A 20,667-nucleotide genomic window follows, 5' to 3' on the forward strand; every position below is an offset into this window, starting at 1 on the left:
AGATGGGGAAAATCTAATGCATAATTTTTCTTGTAATGTTTGAAACTCTATTGTTAGTAATGCTGCCTGTTATTCTTACTGAATGATACTTGACAAGCTTTGTAATCCTTTGTCCATTTTGATTTTTAACTGCTGTAGTTGGTACTATAGCAACTTGAGTCGGGGAGAGGCAGAAGACATGCTGATGCGAATTCCTCGAGATGGAGCCTTTCTGATTAGAAAGAGAGATGAGCCTGACTCGTTTGCCATGACTTTCAGGTAAGAAAAGACAGGTATGACTACATTACCTAGCAGCCCAACAACTGTCTGTCTGAAAAAATACCATGGTCGTCTTAGAGTCCTAAAATTCTTGCTTTCAATTAGCGTGGTTGATCCATGGATGATGGAGCAGCAGGTCCACATTTGAGAAAGTGTACAAGAGTTAATTTGTGACTGAATGAACTTTTATGCTTTTATAAAGAATATTTGGGCACCAGCAGTCCCTTTTTTTTCTCATACAGCACTGTGCATGGCCCTTCTGCACTTCCTTGACACTCCTTATTATAGGGTGTTATTTTGAAGTTTTCTTTGGTGCTGGTTCAGCAGTGATTCTAGGTTCTTATCCCCTGGAAATTCTGCCCTGTCGTATAAGTGACTGAAATGAAATGTCAAAATGAAATTGTTGGCTTTTCTTGCTAGGGAGACTATTTTTGAAACTATGGTTCTTGCAACATTAATAAAATATATAGAATTGTGATGTTCTCCATTGTACCTTCAAATCAAATTGTGTTTCTTTGAAAATGCGTATTTCTGCAACATATAAAATTGCTTTGGAAAAACAAGTACTTGTTTTCCTCTTATTTACATGCCTTACTGTGTATTGAAGACGTCCAGAATTCCCCAGTCCCCTGTGTACTTTGGTTTGAAACTTCCTGCTGTTACCAAGGTGGATATTGAAGTAACTGGAGCTGCAGCATCTCAATAAAACCATTTCACAGTGGGGAAAACAAGAAGTACCAAAACTTCAGCAGCTTGAAAAGGATTTGGGGGTCTTCTGTGGGTGGGATGGTTGTCAGTGGATGGTTTTACTGTTATCAATGTGTGCACGAACCTTGTGTTCAAGCACAAGAGTCTTTTTTCTTTCATTTCAAAACTGATTCCTATAGCTATCAAAATGATTATAGGGAAGAGAGAGCTACTCATTTTGAGGGAAGTGTGTCTGTTGCGTAGGGACAGTGGCAGCAGACTCCAGAGGGACTCTGTCTGATCAGAAACATTTGTGTTAGTATGAAGGTGACAGAACACCTATCTGTAGGGGAAAAAAATAGGGAAATTTAATTTAAGCAAAACCATGGATTTGTCCCAAGGGCCTGTACGTTGTAGAAAAGTGAGAATGCCTCTGTGAATTTAACCAGACAACTGGAGTTCAATTTGAATAAAAGAGGCTTTGGAAGAGGGAGAAATTATTTCCTGTGATTAAGATGCACAAAGCAGTTTTGGTCCAGTTTCCAGCACTGGTGCTCTCACTGCAAGTACCAACGCCTTTCACAGCACCCACGTTTGTTTCGCAGAGCGGAGGGGAAGGTGAAGCACTTCCGAATTCAGCAAGAAGGTCGCCATTTTGTGCTTGGAACCTCGGCCTATTTTGAGAGTTTAGTGGAGCTGGTAACGTACTATGAGAAGCATCCACTGTACAGGAAAATGAAATTGCGGTACCCGGTGACTGAGGAGCTGCTGGAGCGCTACAGCATGGTAAGGATGGTCTTTGTATGAGTGCCAGTGGCTGTAGTGGACAGAGTCCCAGATCTAGACCTGGGGGTGCTGGGTTTGGTGCTGGCTGTGGTAGGTGACCTTTGAGGGAGGTTAAGCAGTTCATTTTCTTATCTGTGAAACTGAGATGGTTGTACTGACTTCTCTCAAAAAAGTTTTGAGACATGTAAAGGAAAGAGCTTCATCTTTGATTACAGGTCAACTCTTGCCTTGCTCATGATTTGACTAGAAAAGCTGCTCTGTGAAGTGGGGAATTGTTGCTTTGCTAAAATGAGGTTTTGATAATAGCCTTGCCTGCAGTTGGCCCTGTCTTCTGTTGCTGGAGTGGGCAGAGATCTTAAAATGATCATGCAGGTGCCAATTGCTAAGCATTTCAGAAAAAATGAAGTACTCTGCTGTGCCTTTTGCTTTGGACATGCAGTGGCATTCACTTCACCACACTGGAGCCATCTCAGGGATGGTGTCCAACTGCCTTCTATGGTAAAAAGTGAGAGGTACCTCTGAAGGCTCACTCTTTGAGGAAAGCATGGGAAAGTCTCCCCAAGAGATACACGTCTCTGTCCATTAACTAAACCAGGAGCCTGGATAATTAGCTTAGGATAGAGGCCTACTTTCTGGGTGGATGTGTTTCATGACAGAGAGCTTTTCCAAGGTAACCAGCTTTTGAAAAGCCTGAGAAGCTGTCTTCTGTTTTCAAATATCTGTCTGTTAGAAGCTGCAGGAAAAACATGTCTGTTGTGTTTGAGGAAATTAAAGTCTGGGTGTTTTGTTTCTTCTGGGGAGACTAAAAGGGACTGAAAAGACTTCAAACCTCAGGATTTTTTATAATGTTGCCTATAGCTACAGTTCTGTGTCCTAGGATCAGGTCCAACTGAAAAACATGACTGTGTATACTGTTTTAGAATTTTTATCTAATAATGAAACCAATACTGGAACTTAAGTAATGTAACACAGAAATCATAAGTGTAGGTATTGTCTTCCCTGGTTGTACGTAGAAGGGTACTCACAATCTGAAAGCTATTTGACTGATTAAGAGAGACATTTGTGAGGTGTTGCAGTTTCATTGTGTTTTACTTTTCATTAAACTGAGGCATAGACAGGTTAAATAACAAACTCAACATTCTGCTATGTTCAACTATAGAAATGAGCATAACATAGGTGTCTGGTCTCCCTCCTCTTCTGTGTGCCTATGTATTGTCAGAAAGGTGGTTTTAGCAATGAATGTTCCAGTAACATTAAGTACTTCATAATTTTTGATTCCTGTAACTCTTTTCCTTGTTCCTGTTTTTAGGAAAAAGATATTAACTCCCTCTATGATGTCAAGATGTATGTGGAACCCAGTGAAATCACCCCTACAGTGGTATGCCTAGAGAGATATTCACACATTGTAGACTTAGGAAAATTAGGAGACTTGTTTGTTGACTTCCTGTTAGCCGTGATGAAAAGGATAATTGAAAGTGTTAGGCTGCTTGACTTATGGGGGACTGGACAGCAGAAATTTAAAGCATATGACTTCTTTCTAATATCTCTTTAAAACTCGTGCTCACACATTTTCTTCTGTGTAAATCCTGTATTGATTCATCCATACTGGGAATTTGGACACTTTTTGGTATTGAATCTGTGAAGGTGATTTGATTTGGCATGCATGCATATGCAGGTATGCCCCCAAATTAAAAAACCTATGGGAAGATTCAATTTGAGAAGGCCAAATCTTCATGGAAAGAAAGTACAACATATAAACACCAAATGTACGTGTCTGTGTGTTTATGAGCACTATTATCTGTCTGTGCCCAAAATTGTCACAGTTCCATTAGCAAACATGGCCTGCATGCACAAAGATGTGCAGAGTTTATTTATGTGTTTGTTTATGTTACATAAAAATGGTCTCTTTGGTTTATTAATGGGTTATTAAAATTTGTCTTCTTTTAAGATATATGTAATGTTTTAAAAACAAGTGGCACAGCAAACATCTGATTATCTCTGATTCTTGTTAGGGCCTGCCTACTTGTAAATTCTCATAAAAGTTCATCTGCTTGTAAATTTTGTGGCTGTAATTCTTTTTAGTCTTTTTGGCCAATGAATTTGCATTGCTGCTGAAGAATTTGGGTAGTAGTAAATTCAAGAAAAAGAAATTGCTTGTCCTGCTAAAACTGGATGTCTTCCTAAAGGGAAATGTGATCAGCAGGATAGCTAATGTGGTTTTGAAGTGGAGTCTACAAAGGCTAAGCCTATGAACTCCAGCTGCATATGAATACATGTAATGAAGGTAGAGGACTGATATTTCACTGTGTGGTTTTTTTTCCTTTTTTTTTTTCTTTTTTTTTCTTTTCCTTCTACAGTAATTATGTTGCAGCACCCATAAAGAAAGGTGATTTTTTTTTTTTTTTTTCATTATGGGCTGAGGCCAGCTGTATGAGCTTCAACAAGTCCAAGTGCTGGGCCACAACAACCCCATGCAACTCTACAGGCTTGGGAAAGAGTGGCTGGAAAGCTGCCTGGCAGAAAAGGACCTGGGGGTGCTGGCTGACAAGTGGCTCAATATGAGTCAGCAGTGTGTCCAGGTGGCCAAAAAGCCAATGGCATCCTGGCTTGTATTAGGAATAGTGTGGCCAGCAGGAGCAGGGAGGTGATCATCCCCCTGTACTCGGCATTGGTGAGGCCACACCTCGAATGCTGTGTTCAGTTCTGGGCACCTCAATACAAGAAAGACATTGAGGTGCTGGAGAGAGTGCAGAGAAGGGCAACAAAGCTGGTGAAAGGCCCAGAGAATAAGCTTTGTGAAGAGTGGCTGAGGGAACTGGAGCTATTTAGTGTTAAGCAAAGGAGGCTGAGGGGAGACCTTATTGCTCCCTGCAACTACCTGAGATGACACTGTAGAGAAGTAGGTACTGGTCTCTTTTCATGGGTAATTAATGATAGAACAAGGGGAAACGGGCTCAAGCTGCACCAGGGTAGGTTTAGGCTAGACACTAGGAAAAATTTTTTCACTGAAAGGGTTGTCAGACATTGGAATAGGCTGCCCAGGGAGGTGGTTGAGTCACCATCCCTGGAGGTGTTTAAAGGTCTCTTAGATGTGGTGCTTGGAGATGTGGTTTAGAGGTGTACTTGGTAGAGTAGGGTTGGTGGTTGGACTTGATCTCAAAGGTCTTTTCCAGCCTGAATGATTCTATGATTTTTGAAGAATAGCAGTGAAGTAGCATCACTTGCTTCCACCAATAGATGTCACTCTGGAACTTTAGTATTATGTTTTCTAAGCTTCATAACAAAAGAAAGAAATCCAATCCCCCCCCCCCCCCCCCCTCTCTCTCTCTTTTTTTTTTTTTTTTTTTTTTTAAGATTGTGTTATTGATTATTTTATGACCCATCCCCCTAGGATGACCCCTTTGCTCTGTTTCTCTTAAAGCCTCAGAGAACAGTGAAAGCCTTGTATGACTACAGAGCCAAAAGAAGTGATGAATTGAGCTTCTCTCGAGGAGCTTTAATTCATAATGTCACAAAGGAAACTGAAGGCTGGTAAGGACAAAGATTCCTCATAGGAGAACTTCTGGTGACTTACTAGATGGAGGAAAAAATTGAGCTTTGGGTAGTAGTTTTAATAAACTTTCCCTGTTGTCTCATTGCTGCTTATTAACTGTGGTCTTACAAATCTTAGTGCCAGTGTATTTAAAAATCAACAAACCAAACCCCCCTCATCCTCAAGTCTCCTTTCATGTCTTTTTCCATTTTTCTATCCTACAGCAATAACCTCAGCCTGCAAAATGTCTATAGCCCAGTGTATCCAGTATTTTTCCTTTACTGCATTCATCCTTCCTGAACACTTGTGTATTCTGGGAAGTCACGCATCTGTTACCATGGTCATCATTGCTCTGTTTCTTTCCTTGCTCTGCTAAGTACTGGATGCTAAGGCATCAAACCCACCTTTTCTTTAGTTATCTGTACAGTCTCCTTTCAGAAGAGGTTTTCTTTCTTAGCTGGCTTGTAAATTGCTTGAAATCTTGGGAATTTAATGTTTCCCTGTAGTTTCTGCAGGGTAATCAACCACATAATAGTATTTTTAGTACTGGAGGGGGAGAAAGCCTCTTAAGTCATTAATTGCAGTTTACAGTAATTGTAATCCCTCTGAAATCACCTGTTACTACAGTTAATGATCACTTTGTTAGAGTTTTTAGCTGCTTCATCACTTATATTTTGGTGATAGCCAGCTAGACAAGCTAACATAGGGTATTAATGACCAATTTCTTGAGGATTATTGCTTCATTGATGGCCTATTGAAGCTCTTTAACTATTTTTTTCTCTATATATTATTTTCTTTTTAAATTCAGGTGGAAGGGGGATTATGGAGAAAAAGTCCAACACTATTTTCCATCTAATTATGTTGAAGACCTGTCATCTGATAACTCTGCTGAGCTTGAAAGCCAGGTGAGGGTTAAGGTTTGTCTGTTATATTTCCCTAGAAGATGCAGCCTACTGGAAGTGGAAGTTTGGTTTATAGAATTACAACTCTGCATGCTGTGTTTGAGAGAACACAGAATAGAGAAATGAGTGCATTCTTCGCTGTTTTTTGTTCTGTGCTGCTGAATATTTTTGTCAGGACATCCCTCATAGAAAACTAGTTAAGGAGATGGCTGATTTGGTGGGATTTTAGGAGATTATAATGGTTTCCTGATAATGCAAATAATAGCAGTTTAGATTTTTCAGATAGTTGGGCTAAACAATGTGCCTGAAACTTTTAACTAGTTTTCCTGTATAATTATTGTCTTAATATTTGCAAATAAGAAAACTATGTGTTCAAACACATCTTACTAGCCGTTTCACACTCAATTATTAAGTTTTAATGCATAACTAACCCTATACTGTTTGTCAAAACTGTCTAAAAATCTGGTCCAGAGTCTTGGACGAAGATCTCTTCAACAAAAGAAAACAAAACTCCATAGTAAGCAGTTTTGACATTTTTGGGTTTTAAAAATAAAATTTTTTTGTTGGATTCTTTTGTTGTTCTGAAGCACTTCCAGATGATTTTCCTGGAGTCTTTGGAGGAAAACAGACATATTTGGTTTCCCCCCCTGGTCATTGCAGACTTGAAAAACAAGCAGTTGTGTCGGGACAGAAGCTGTACTCTTCGTTTTGACTACTCTCTCTATAGAGATTCTCAATTCTCATGTGTTTCTCAAAATGAGAAATTCTTGGTGTGGAAACAGGCTTTTAAACATTATAGTGGGCATGCTTTCAGTGAAACTGGGGTTAGGTTTAATGGTACATGTTTATTTGTTAGTGTCCTGTGCATATTCACTCAAAAGAAGATTTAGGGTAAGATTTAATTAATGTTTTTCAGATTATTGAGGACAATCCATTAGGCGCTCTGTGTCGTGGCATACTGGTACTCAATACGTACAATGTTGGTATGTATTTTCTGATCCTTACACATGGACACCTGATCTTTCTGCATTAAGTAAACTCTTCTGTGTTTAGCAGGAAAGTTTGGTGTGTTTTTTTTTTTTAAAAAAAAACCAAAACGAACACCAAAACACCTACTTGTATTAATATCGCTAATACAATTATTATGATGAAACTTTATGATGCTAATTGTTGCCATAAATCAACAATGCCAGCTTAGAAGAACTGTTGGATTTTAGTTTAAATTTCTTGCTGCTGTGTTGCCTAACAGTGAAAATGCCACAAGGGAAATACAAAAAGCCTTTTGTGTTCATTCTGGAACCTAAGAATCCAGAAGATCCATGTGTTGAGTTTGCAACTGATAAAGTAGAAGAACTCTTTGAATGGTACCAAAGTATCCGTGAAATCACTTGGAAAACTACAGAAGAGGTATTGATAAAAATCTATCCGTTGCTGTTTTTTTTTTTTATAATGTACTGCTGTAAATTTACATTAGGATTTGTCTCTAGCTGTCATACACTGCTAAATCTTGCTAACACATGGTCCTTCACTCTTGCATGTTGCTTTTTGTATATTCATTTTACTGTGAGTCTTGTTCCCTAAACTCTTTTGGGAATGGTATGTAAATTAGCATTTTATGTACACATGTGTTAACAAGAGTTTTTCAGCAGAGTATGGTCCGTGTTGCACGCTGCACCTCAGTGAAGCGTGCTTAGTAGTACAAAGCAGATGCTATTACAATTTTACATCTGGTTACACTGGTTCAGTCCTAGTGTTAAGCAGAAGATACTCAGATATCAGACTGTTCTGTGCAGTTGTGAATCCACTAGTGAGTATATGTGAAACCTGAGCTGCCTCTGCCTAAACTCTTCTTAATCCTGTTTACTAACTCCGCTTTCCAATGAATGCAGTGGCACTGATAGGGTATTTTTTGACTAATACTTTCTTTATTTGTAATTAATAGGCACATTCTGGATTTATCAGATCTTCAATAGTAGCGTTTCTAAATCCTTGCCTAAAGATTAAATGATTCTGCCTAAGTTTAGCTTCTGTGTCAGTCTACAAGTACTGCTGCTTAAAGACATTCTTCAGGACTTGCTTTTCCTGTTCTGATGCATTAATTCACCTCCCTGTCATCTTTTCTAGTATTTAAGAAGTCTTTGACGTGACCAAAAAGCCCTTACAATGACTATGCTTAAGGATACTCTGTGGCTTTTATTCACTTTTTTTTTGTTAAGTGGGTGATACGAGTGATGGAAAATGTGTTTCAGTATCACGTTGGCTCATGCTGTTTATCTGTCACCTAGAGTGGTAATGCTCTGAGGGTCGTCATAATCCTATTTATAGCAGGCAAGTTGGTGTCTCAAGCAGAGGACTGCATATTCAGCAAGGGAAGAAGCAACAGGAGCTGTTGACCTGTTGTTGGGGGAGGAGAGATACAGTTCTTATGCAAGGCTTTAATTTGGAAATAAAAATGAGAAAAAGTGACCTAGAAGAAGTGTCTGTAAATGAAATGGTTTTTTAACGGTACATCAGTGGCTTTTCAGGAGCTTGGCAGCTTTTTCTCCCTCTGTACAGTTAGAGAAGTATGAAACACTCTGTGTTCAAAGATGCTTTAAAACTCATTTCTGTCAATCAGGAGGCTCTTCTCACAGTGTGGCCTTGTTCACATGATAAACTGCTGCATGGGGAGGGGAGGAAGATGAGGAAAGGCCCTTTTTGCCAGTGCAGTTAACAGGCTGAGTTTTGGGGAAGGAAAAATCATAGTGAGTCAACACTATGCTCCAATACAATATCGGTGTTTTATGAGTTCATTTTTGGGTTGTGTCCATTATACACAAAAAGTAAAACTAAGCCAGATGTATCTTGTAATCTCTGTTTAATACTGGCATGCTCCTAGGGCTGGTTGTTCATTGCTAGCTCTCCTGCTTGGTTATCACTAGAGGGTTATGTCTAAAGATGAGCTCATGGCATCTAGAAGCGGTCCTTTGCTATTTGGAGCTCTGATCACTGTTGAGCAGTGTCTGGGAAAAGGTGGTGGATCACAAAGTACGATGAGGTTTCTACAGCTGTTTCCCAGGGTTATTTCCAAGTCTAAACACCATATTCCTCTTCCCTTTACTTAGACTTCAATGTGTAATCTCTGGTTCAGTGAAACATTCTGGAAACCGTAGCTCTGACTTTCACTCCTCTTCAGTTTGTCTTGTTGAGACAATTCTTCTGGAAGACTTCCTAATTGCTGCTGCCTCATAACCTCTTGTACCAAAGCTAATTGCTGTTCAGTATAGGACTCTTCTTACATGTTTTATCCTGTAATTGCTTCTTATGTCTGAAAAGCCTCCAGTCCAAATGTCTCTACTCAGGAAAAGTCTTGCTGATTTCAGTAGTTCCCAGTCTTTGGTTGTAGGGACCGTTGCTCAGCTTCCACAGAGCAGATGCTTGCAAACATGGAAGTAAACAGGGGGTTTATTACTGATGATGACAACAAGATTGCACGTGATTTTTGATACATAACTATATTGGTTTGGTGCACAAATAGAAAACTACAGGAATGGTGCTTATAGAGTTTGAAGTTACTACAAGTGTTTGGGAGTTACTATCAAGACTTAAGTCCTGCTCAGGATTGTAAATAAAGAGAGACACTTCACTACCCTTTGCATTTTTTTCTGCGTACATTTGGATTTATATGAGGTATAGAGTTGAGAATGTAATTAAAATTGAGTAGACCACATTAAAGGAAAAAAAAAATGTTGCCAGGATTCTGAGTAGGACTGATCAGGGAAGGACTTGCTTAAAAAAAAAAAGAAAACCGACACAACAAAACCCCGCAAAAATGCACCCCCAACTAAAACCCAAAACCACTTGGTTAGCCTGTTCTCTGAATCGCATCTTAAAGTGTATTACATCTACACAAGTGTCTGAAGTATCAGATAGAAATCTGGGCAACAAAGAATGCATCAACTTTGGGATTTCATTAGAGTATACTCTGGACTTACTGTACCATAATACTCAGTGCATCTGTAATCTAAAACTTGGCTACATTTTACAGGAGAACAGGAGGAAATACTGGGAAAAGAATCAATTGATTGCTATTGAATTATCTGATCTGGTAATCTACTGCAAGCCAACAAGCAAAACAAAGGACAATTTAGGTATTTCCTTTAATATTACGTCTGAATTTTACCCTTTCTACTATCTTTGCAGATGTTAGTTGAAATTTTAGAAGATAAAATCTATCTTTTCTCTACTGGAAAACAATGTTCTGCCTCACCGATGCAGTCTTCAGTGGCACTTTGAAATTGTACACTAGGGAACTTGATGCTGTTCAACTGTCACAAATTTCTAACTAGTTAACTAGAGATGCCCTCTTGTAGGTGTCTTTCATGGCGAAGCTCACTAGTTATGTCTCCATTGGCTTTTTTTGAGAGGAAAAACTCTGGCTGCACACTTGTGATTTGTTTGTAAAAACCTTTGAAATGAATTTGCTGTGTGTTATATAATTTTACTGTAAGAACCTGCCATTTATGTAAGCTTTTGGAATGGTATATGGTTTCATAATATAAATGAGAACTGGGGTCTGTGTAAGTGCGGGTGTGGAATCTGACATTGAAATACGGACTTCTTATTCCAGTGTTTTGTCACTGCTGCTCGAGAAGCCAGCAAATGTGCCCTTTTTCTTTAAGTTTCTTTGCAAATGTTTTTAATAAGCTGTCAGTGTGGTCAAGACGTTATAATTATAGTCATTGTTTGAGGCATTGGCTAACCCTGGCTCACCCTTTCTTCTCCCCATTTAAACCCAGGAAAAGATGACTCATTTAAATATGCATTATAATGGTCAGAAGTACATTATCAGTAATGATGAGATGAGAACATGACTATGGAGTCTTATCTGCCCTGCTGCAAAGCATGTGGCAAGCAGGCAATTTTAACTTTCAGACTTGATGCTCAACCAATTTGCTGGGCCTGCATGAAAAATGTGCCAATTATTGCATTAAAGGACAAAGCAAAACAAAGTAAAACAAAGTGTTAGTAGAAATACAGTATAAATGTTGACTTCTTTCTTCCTTTAGTAACCACTCTTTTTCCTCCCTACCCTGTGTAGAAAATCCTGATTTCAAAGAAATACGTTCTTTTGTGGAGACGAAGGCAGAGAGCATTGTTAAGCAAAAGCCAGTTGAGTTGTTGAAATACAACCTGAAGGGACTGACACGTGTCTATCCTAAAGGACAGAGGGTTGACTCATCCAACTATGACCCATTTCGCCTCTGGCTTTGTGGCTCCCAGATGGTGGCTCTCAACTTCCAAACTCCAGGTAATATTCCCTTTAAAAGATGATCTAATCCACCTCCCATTTCACCATAAAGGAGCCCCTTTCTGGCCCCTCTGCCATTCTAGTCACTGTGGCTGTCCTGTTTATTTGTACTTCCCTGCAAGAAGGGATGTGTAAGAACTAAAGTTTGGGTTTGAATGTGTGGATCACCTGATAGACCTGGTCCCCAAAAAAATCAGTCTCCAAAAGCCCTGTCTCTGAGCCTAACTAGCCCCAAACTCTAACAGGTTTATTTTACCTTGATCTCTTTGTGATAAGCAAGCAGACATATTTACAATAAGTTTCAGGTGGACGAACAGTTGTTCAGCCACAGGCAAGGCTGTGCTCCCCTTTCTGGTAAGGGCCAGCTAACTTATGACACATTGATAGGAAACTAATGGTGAATGGAGATGGATTTACTGGGATTAAAACTGGTGAGAAGTGGCCTGTCAGTTACTGAAGGGAACAGTCTTGCCACTTACCTTTCCAGCTCTTTCTGCTAAAGTGGTGACCAGAAAGAATTACAGAGAGGACCCATTAGTCTGGTACTTCCTTAGCTTTATTCAAATGGGCATCTTCTGTTATGACTGTTTAACTCTCTCCCTAGATAAATACATGCAATTGAACCATGCCTTGTTTTCACTTAATGGACGCACTGGCTATGTTCTGCAGCCAGAAAGCATGCGAAATGAAGAATATGACCCAATGCCAAATGACTCGAAGAGGAAATTGCAGATGATTATGACAGTGAGGGTAAATCTCTTCTGTAAATTATGGTTTTTTACAAGTCATAAATATCTATAAAACTAAAACCAAAGCTATTATGTTTCAGAGCAAAATCTGACAGATTGTCAAAATACTGTTTTTAAATGTCAGAGTGTTTGAGAATAAAACAAATTTCACTGGTTCCTGAAAAGAAATATATCTCTTTATTGTGCTAATGAAGCACATGCTATAGGACTGAAAGCACAATCCTGGTATAATTTTATGTAACTGCTAATAGAAATTGCAAATTAACTAACTTGCATTTCCAATCTAATGACTTCTTAAGAGAAGGGTCCTATTGGAGATTGGTTAGCAGCAGACTAACTAGTTCAGAGATTTCCAGTGTAGAATAAAGATATTGATAATGAAATGTAGAAACTAAGCAGAAAAAAATAAGCTGATTCCCCCCCCTTCATCATATTTAGTACACTGTGACATAATCAAAACGTCATTCTCATTTTTCATGGAAAGATGGGTTTATCGTTTGAAAATTATGCCATGTTGTCTTCTGGTGCCAAACAGGAATTGAACTTGTTTCTGTTCTCAGTTGCTATACAGTAAGAGATGTTCTTCAAAAATATGTTTTCTGAGAAAGAAACACATTAACTACTTTTCACTACCTTTTAGAGAAGAGGTGAGCAGAGGGTGCGAATGTAAAGCAGGAATGTCTTACAATAGATATGTAATAAAGACTGAGGAAAGATAACAAAACTTAGGTCGCTGGCCTGGTCTGGAACTGCATACTGTATGTAACGAAGGTCAGCTACCATCCCTCGTAATGAAAATCATTGGGTTACCCAAACAATGGAAGATATTATTGGTGGCACAGACAATATGCTTGATACATGCAAACATATTCAAGAGAGGGAGTGTGTATTTTTGCTTGTTCTTCCGGATTTTTTTTTCCCCCTCTCTAGTTCTGTAGGCTACCTTCTGTACAGAAATAATGGTGCTAAGTTTCCTTTGGAGGTGGTTATAATTTACAGTTGCTTTTGCAGGTTTTAGGTGCTCGTCATCTCCCTAAACCTGGTAGAAGCATCGCTTGTCCCTTTGTAGAGGTAGAAATTTGTGGGGCTGAATATGATAACAACAAATTCAAGACAACAGTTGTGAGTGAGTATCTGTGGTTTTCTGTGTTGTAGGGATATGGTTATACTTCCAGTGTGCTTAAATAAAGTGAGTAAAGGATGACCATGAATTTATGTCGTCTGTAACTGGCCAGCAACCTATATAGGAAGGAAGAAGTTCACTGTTGCTCTGGACTGATGGAGTCATACAATATTCTCTTGCTTGCCTCAGGGCCACTTAATTTGAGAAACTTCAGTATATATCAAATTTGGAAAGCAAAGCACTGTTACAGTTTGTTTAAGAAAAAAAAAAAATCGCAATTCCATGATGTTTTTGCCTATGCATAAGTTTGTGTATTTGCATAATTTAAAAAATTTCTGCCTTGAAAGTGTCTCCAACAGTGCTAGTCAGTTCGCAAAAGTCTGATCCAAATGGGGAGTCACTACTCAGAGATCCAGACTGTGTTTATTTAAACTCTGGTTCTAAGACTGGCATCCCCTTGGAGACAGTTGGGTATATAGGGCTGTACAGTAGTATAACTTGCAACGCAATAGAAGTTTGATCAAAGCTTACTCCTGGTGAGTTCTAGATAAGGGATGTGTGTTTGTGTGTACACGAGCTTCACTTAAGTGCATTGAAATGGGGCAATATCTCAGCCCCATTTAATATTTCATCATTTAGTATTTTGGGATGCAGCAGTGTTCCTCTAGTAGAAAAGAGGTTTCGGTTCTAACTATCCAAACCACTGATACTGGTGAAAAATAAACACAGAATCAGGAGCAAAATGTGCATTGTGGCTCTTCAGTACTTCAGAGAAGAGGATTATGATTTTAACTTCTTGTGGGAAGTGACAAAGACATTAGAGAGGAAGCTTCCTGGCTGTGTCACATACCAAATTACTTGGTGTTCTATAAAAGACTATAAGAATTGGGCCATTGTACATTAGTCTTCCTAGTGCTTTTCATGCTTTTACTCTGATACAAAGCGTGAGGCTTATGAATGAGCAATGAATTAGCTTTTTTTTTTTGTACAAATACATGTCCAAGGAGGATTTATATGTTTAAATACAAATAATAGCTTTTCTTCATGGATTTCCATCCCTGCCAAGTTTTCTCTTGTCTCTCCCCGCACCCCGCCAATAAACAAATACAAACCTTCTGAAGCAAGGTTGCAACAGGAGACAGATGGTAAACAGGATTTTCGGGCCTTTGCGTCCCCAGAAGATGTCATGGGATACATACCCATACATGAATGAAGTGAAATTATTGCTTCATACTGCAAATGTTTCCTTTTCGTTATAGATGACAATGGCCTTAATCCAGTTTGGGCACCCTGTCCAGAGCAAGTGAAATTTGAAATTTATGATCCAAATCTAGCGTTTCTGCGCTTTGTTGTTTATGAGGAGGATATGTTCAGTGATCCCAATTTCTTAGCACATGCCACTTTTCCCATCAAAGGACTCAAATCAGGTAAGATCAGTGGGTATAGTAAGGGACTAAGTCAGAAAGATGCTGTTGAGCAGTGTTGTATTGCGATTTTGCTCTCAGTAGCAGCTACAACGTGCTGAAGGACAAGTGCTCTTTTGATTGGAGTTCCTTTAATCCATTGTTTGTTATGATACTGGGAGTGTGGTGTATAAGTATTTAAAATAATCCTCTCACCCTCTTGAAAATTCCTTTTTTTTAATTGAGAGAAGATAGCATTATGTAGAATAATTTGCACTGTCTTTACCACATACCCATTTTAGCAAAAAGGTTATGTGCTCTGAGTAAAATCTGGGAAGATTCTTCTTTTGTGGTGTCAGTGCATTTGTTTTGTTAATTGTTTTAGATGTGGACGTTCTGTAGAGTAAGTTTTCTGCTTTCCTCTGCTTCTGGCTTTAGTTTTCAAGAGCCCTTGAAATCATGTGTTTCTCAATTTTTGCCATTCTTGCTTTTCGCTTCCCTGTAACTGTCATAGCAATGCCTGCTCTCTGGAGCATTTGAGCAATGAAGAATCTGTTCGCCCTCAGGCCTGTATGCACCATTTTTGTAACTGCAGATAACCCTTTGCCTTGACTCTAACTGTCTTTTCTATGTGTCATTTCCCCCCCCCCCCCCCCCAGGTTTTAGATCAGTTCCTCTTAAGAACGGCTACAGTGAAGATATAGAGCTGGCCTCACTTCTGGTTCACTGTGAAATGCAACAAGTTCTGGTGAGAACCATTGGGGTTTTTTGTGTGCTTAGAGTGTATATTATCAGTTCTTCGTGGGACCCAGGAAACGAGCATTTAGTTTTCTGTTCTGTGTCGGATGTGCTATGGTCAGGCATTTCTTCTGCAGGTACTGGGGAAGACCAATAACGCAAACTGAGTTACTCTCCCTCTGGGTGGACAGATTAAGTGGTTGTTAAAAGAAATAACGCACTAACAAAGCCTCATTACCTCCACTAGGTTTTGCTGTTACAGCATGGTCACTGTCTTCCCCTGTTAACTGACTGATGCTGTGCAAAACTAGTTAAATCCAGCTTTGACTTTGTAGGAGAATCTTTTTTTTTTTTAAGGTCCTACATAAAAAGAAATCACTTTAGGAAGAGAAGATAGACATTTCTCCAAGTATTTCATTAAAATAAAGAACCCATCAGGTGGAAGACATATTCTGGTTCCTACAGAAGGGCTAATCTGCTTGTCTCAAGCCTCTCTAAAACACCTAATTGAAGTACTGGTATTTTTAAACATACAGGGGAAAAAATAATGATGCATCCTTGCTCATATAGCCAGGGCATTAAAGTGGCTAAAGAATAGCATTTGTTGGTGTTCCAAAGGTGCTGCTGTATATGCTGATTTGAAGCAGGATTATTGTCAGACTCTCTCTATCTCAATAATATTTTATGTGATTTAAATACACTGGTGTAGAGGCCATGTGATGAAAGTTCAAAGATGCTTCTGGGAAGTGGGTATTTCAGGGTGCTTTCCAGTATCCTTCAGGTTCAGAGAAAAAAAAAAAAAAGTCCAACTTCTTATTTGTAGCCTTTCACAACCACTCAGGCTTACGCTGCAGTTCACACTAGTGTACATTATTTTTTCCTGATTAAAACACCAACTTCTGCTAACTGTAAATCATTATGTCTCTGGAGGGATTTGTGCCTGCAGTTGCATACACTGAAATAGAAATTCAAGAGTGGTAGCCTTTTTCAAACATCCTTTGTCAAGGTTGTACAAACCCACCTTACAACACCTGATGTAAAATAACTGTGTAATGACAGTGTTTGGCAGCCACAGTGCGTTCCTTTGATTGGCTAGCAAAGAGTCAGGAGAGCGGGACAGGGCTAGAAGCTGAGACCAAGTGTGTGTGTGCGTATGTAAACAAGAGACCTATGTTCTTTGAAGATAAGGTTTAAAATGTTCCTATTTCATGGACACAAGTCTGATAGAGGAGGCCTGATAAACTGCTATTTTTTGGCTTGCTGCCTTTGAGAGAACTGGCAGCGACTTACCATTGCCTAATATGTTGAGCATGGCCATCACTTGTAGATCTATTGCAAATTCCTCCTGCTGTGGTTTCTCTTCAGAAATTCAGATCATTATTTGCCTGGGGCAGGAGTCGATCTTAGCGTTGTTCATAGCAGCAGTATGTCTCCCAATCTGTCAGCGCCGAGTCCTTTGACAGTAGCGCGTTTCACACTCTTGAAGCCCCTTCTGCTTGTTAAGCAAAATGAAGATGCAGCAAAGCACAGCTCTGTAATATCGCTGGCTGGTAATGCAGTGGCAGGAGAACTTTCAAAATGTTTCTCTTTTGTTTGGCAGTCTGCAACAAACCAAGACTCGCCATAGTTAGTCAGCTTCTAGAACTTTTGCCAGATCATTCAAGAAGCATCAGAAAAGATCAAGGCTGTCTCCATCTGTTCTGCCCTTTTTTTGTTTTTTGAATGATGACCCTCCATAAATGATATAATTTAATAACAGGCCTGTTTATATACAGAGCCCATCTGCATACTCTTGGAGATGATTATACAGGGGAATTACAGATGGCGGTGGAATTTCTCAGGAATATAGAAGCAAGAATATCGTAGGTGTAAGCATGTACATCTGTGAATTATTATGTGGGGTCTCACGCAGTTTCTGTTGAAGTTAACCAGTTTTCTTGATTGTACTATACTGAGGTGGTTGTTACGTTTAGAAGCATGTCTTGTTTGCTTGAAAACTGATTTACTTCAGAAAGGGTGTGCATCTCTTCAGCATTTTCTGATTACAATCAGCCTCGATGCTGTGTATGTTTTTAACATAAAGATTGAAGTGGACATTCTTAAATGGGGTTTTAAAGTCTAGCTTTGTGGATACATTTATTTACAAGAACAAATAGTAGTACATATGCATCTTGATGATTATACCTGCAAGTTGGTAATTGGCAATCTGCTTTTCCCTTTGCGATTTGGGAACGCAAAGTTTCCTTCTCTTTAAAAAAAACAAAAAAACAAAAAAACCTTTTTAAATCTTAATCAGTAGCATAGCATTGAAGCTGTTTCAGTTGCCTCAACCCATACCTGGGTAGGAATGTTTTTTGGGGAAAAAAGAAGGTTTAGGCAAGGATCTTGTTGCCCTAACTGAAACCCCCTGGGTCTGTTGCTAACCTATCAATTTTCCTAGACCTGGACTGAGTGCAGAAAGAGGCATTAGTATGCTGCCTCTGAAAATGTTTGGATTTATTACATTTATTGATTGCAAGTTATTTCTTGTATGATGAGTATCTTGTTTTGCTGCTGATGTGAAAATTAAGACTTTAGTCCTGCTACTACTATTCCCCACTAGTAACTCTATAAAGGAGACAGCTTTTGCATCCAAAGTTTTGAAGTATTACAATAATTTCAAGTCATAAGGGGAATCACGATTATTCTTTTATGGTTGTGTAATATTTTGAGGCCTACTGTGGACTGCATACAACAACAGAAACTCAGACCGCTGCAAATTATTGTTCAACTACTTAGTCCTAATTTCTCTGCAAGTACTGAATTGCCATAGCTCCATAGGAGCCGTCTGTCTGTCTTGGTCATTTGAGTACTTGCTGCTATTAGGAGTCCTATTTACTAGTCAGCATTTCCACCTTTGGTGCAGATTTCAACAGGAAAGCTCCAGGATTGCTAGTATGTCACGTAATACACAGACACGATGGAACACTCAAAAATAAAACTTTTTTTAAAAAGCATTTTTAAAACTGGTAGAATCTGATAACCCATCATGATACACCATTTGCTGTCCTTTTCTCAACAGACTGACATGCTTTATTAGGGAAAAATAATCCAATAGAAATGTTTAGATATACATATTTTATGACTTGTGCTGGAATGTTCCTGTTGCCCCCGTTAGAGGATATGGCTGTTCATACTGTGGGGCTGAGGGGTTTTTTAGCGTTTTCTTAGTTTCTTTCTGTAAACGTTCCAGAAACTTCTCATAAAACTAATTTTATAAAACATTCTATAAAGCTAAGGGAACGTGTTTAGGAAAACAAAATAATCCCTCAAAGTATGTTGACTCTGTGTCATTTTGGGTATGTGTCCTACAAGTTATGTTGATTACCAATGTTCTTTTGAAGGAAAGTGAAGAAGAGCTTTATTCCTCATGTCGGCAACTTCGGAAGCGCCAGGAGGAGCTTAATAACCAGCTGTTCCTTTATGACACCCATATGAATTTAAGGAATCCAAACAGAGATGCTATTTTAAAAGAATTCAATGTGAATGAGCACAAACTACAGATATATCAAGAGACATGCAACCGCAGGTGGGTTGATAATCATTCTTCTTTCCAAGGCAGCTCTATCTGGACATGATTTATGGTAAGGACGTCTCAGACTTATCAAAACAAGCATCTGAAGAGTGGCAAGGGTAGAAAGAGCATATCTGAAGCAAGGAATGCTGCAGTGAAGCAAGGCTGGGCTGCAAGCCACTAGAGGCCAGCAGATGCTGTGAAATGTCTGCTCAGTGAAATCTCAGTTTCCTTGATCACAGTGAAACATGTAATGCTGTGAGTTTGTATTCCTCTCTTCTCCTGCTTTCCAGGAGGAAAGCCTGGAAGTATAATACAGACAAATCAATAAACCGCCTCCCTCCTTCTACACCATCAAAGTTATGTCCCTGGAAATGTCATTAGCATATTAGATATGCGGAGACAGAAGACGCTTCCAGATACACAAACCACAAAAGATAAGGACAGTACTGAGTTGTAACAGCATAGAACTGTCAGTTGTCAGTACATTATCCAAAGCTTAGGGGAAGGATCTTCCTCCTTTGTTGCCACCTTTGAGCTGGGTGTGAGGGAGACAGACAGAGGCTTCATGTAACAGGAGGAAGTCTCGAGTAGATCTCAAGATGGGATGGAAAGAAGACTTTTCTTTAAATATTTTTACCCTTCTTTATTTGCGCTGAACAGCTGCATGAATCTCACAGGTTTACTCCCATTTACCGAGGAAAAAAATGGCAATTCTTGTTGCTAATGTGTTACTCACCATTTGTATGTAAGTAAATCGAACTTGGTAGACTGTTTTCATCTGGGAAAACAGTAGACTTGACTTTTTCCTTTTCTTTTTCCTTAAGATTAAAGGAGAAGAAAGTCAGTAACAGCAAATTCTACTCTTAAAGCAATTGTTCTTTGATGTGTGCTTTATGGTGCAATTCAGGAAGAGATACGAATTTATCCTGGTCATTCTGCTCAATGACTGTCTCATCAGACTGGACGACTGGAAGAAGAGGAGAAGGAAAGATGGGTTTCCTTAATAATTTCTTGTTGTAAGAAAAACTGTTTTAATTCCTAATAATTTATATTCTGTACAAAGCATACCCTCTGTGCAGGCCAGACCTTCTGTGTATTCAAGATTTTAAAATTTGAGGGCGTGTAGTTGGCTAGACCTCACTTCTCATTATCAATACCTGAAGTATGACTCATCTAGTGTATTCGTGTACACAGACTATAGATAAGACATTTGCAACAATTTGCATGCATGCCATCACACCACTTGAACAACCTGGCTCCTTAAGATTAACTGGTAGTGAGTTTTTAATTTATTAAATGCTGTAAAAGCACTTCTACACCAGCATTGTCATGTCATGTATGTTACAGTGCCCAAGGCAGCAGATTGTACTTCTGATACTGTTTAAAATATTTTGGGTAGCTGATAGCTCATACCGTCTTGTCTCTCGTTAAGAATTTTCTGTTACATTTTTGAGAACTAGATAATATGTTAATTTTGTTGAAACCAAATATCCTCTGCAACTGTAGTTGTTGTGTTTTTCCTGTTGAACTCTGTAAAGGCTTAAGAAAGTAACAATATGTGAACCTGTATTCATAGCCCCTGTGAACCTATGTACACAGCCTCAAGGCACTGGAAGGAAATGTTTTAAGATACGTAGTAGGAA

At 39.0% G+C, this 20,667-nt stretch overlaps 1 protein-coding gene across 1 annotated transcript in view; it reads left to right on the top strand.

Annotated features, from left to right (window-relative positions):
• Positions 1-20,060, top strand: part of PLCG2 (phospholipase C gamma 2) — a 57,922-nt gene extending 37,862 nt beyond the window's left edge. The window contains exons 18-32 of the mRNA XM_086468785.1: positions 139-258; positions 1,551-1,731; positions 3,041-3,109; positions 5,153-5,262; positions 6,072-6,168; positions 7,082-7,148; positions 7,415-7,572; positions 10,193-10,295; positions 11,246-11,455; positions 12,060-12,205; positions 13,216-13,330; positions 14,587-14,754; positions 15,390-15,478; positions 18,852-19,036; positions 19,849-20,060. Of these exons, the coding sequence (XP_086324911.1) occupies positions 139-258; positions 1,551-1,731; positions 3,041-3,109; positions 5,153-5,262; positions 6,072-6,168; positions 7,082-7,148; positions 7,415-7,572; positions 10,193-10,295; positions 11,246-11,455; positions 12,060-12,205; positions 13,216-13,330; positions 14,587-14,754; positions 15,390-15,478; positions 18,852-19,036; positions 19,849-19,891 (1,861 nt within the window). The 3' untranslated portion in view covers positions 19,892-20,060. The remainder of the gene's footprint in view (positions 1-138; positions 259-1,550; positions 1,732-3,040; positions 3,110-5,152; positions 5,263-6,071; positions 6,169-7,081; positions 7,149-7,414; positions 7,573-10,192; positions 10,296-11,245; positions 11,456-12,059; positions 12,206-13,215; positions 13,331-14,586; positions 14,755-15,389; positions 15,479-18,851; positions 19,037-19,848) is intronic.
• The last annotated feature ends 607 nt before the right edge of the window (positions 20,061-20,667 follow it).

This window comes from Leptosomus discolor, chromosome 8 (genome assembly GCF_034619465.1).
Source record: "Leptosomus discolor isolate bLepDis1 chromosome 8, bLepDis1.hap2, whole genome shotgun sequence".
Taxonomy (NCBI): Eukaryota; Metazoa; Chordata; class Aves; order Leptosomiformes; family Leptosomidae; genus Leptosomus; species Leptosomus discolor.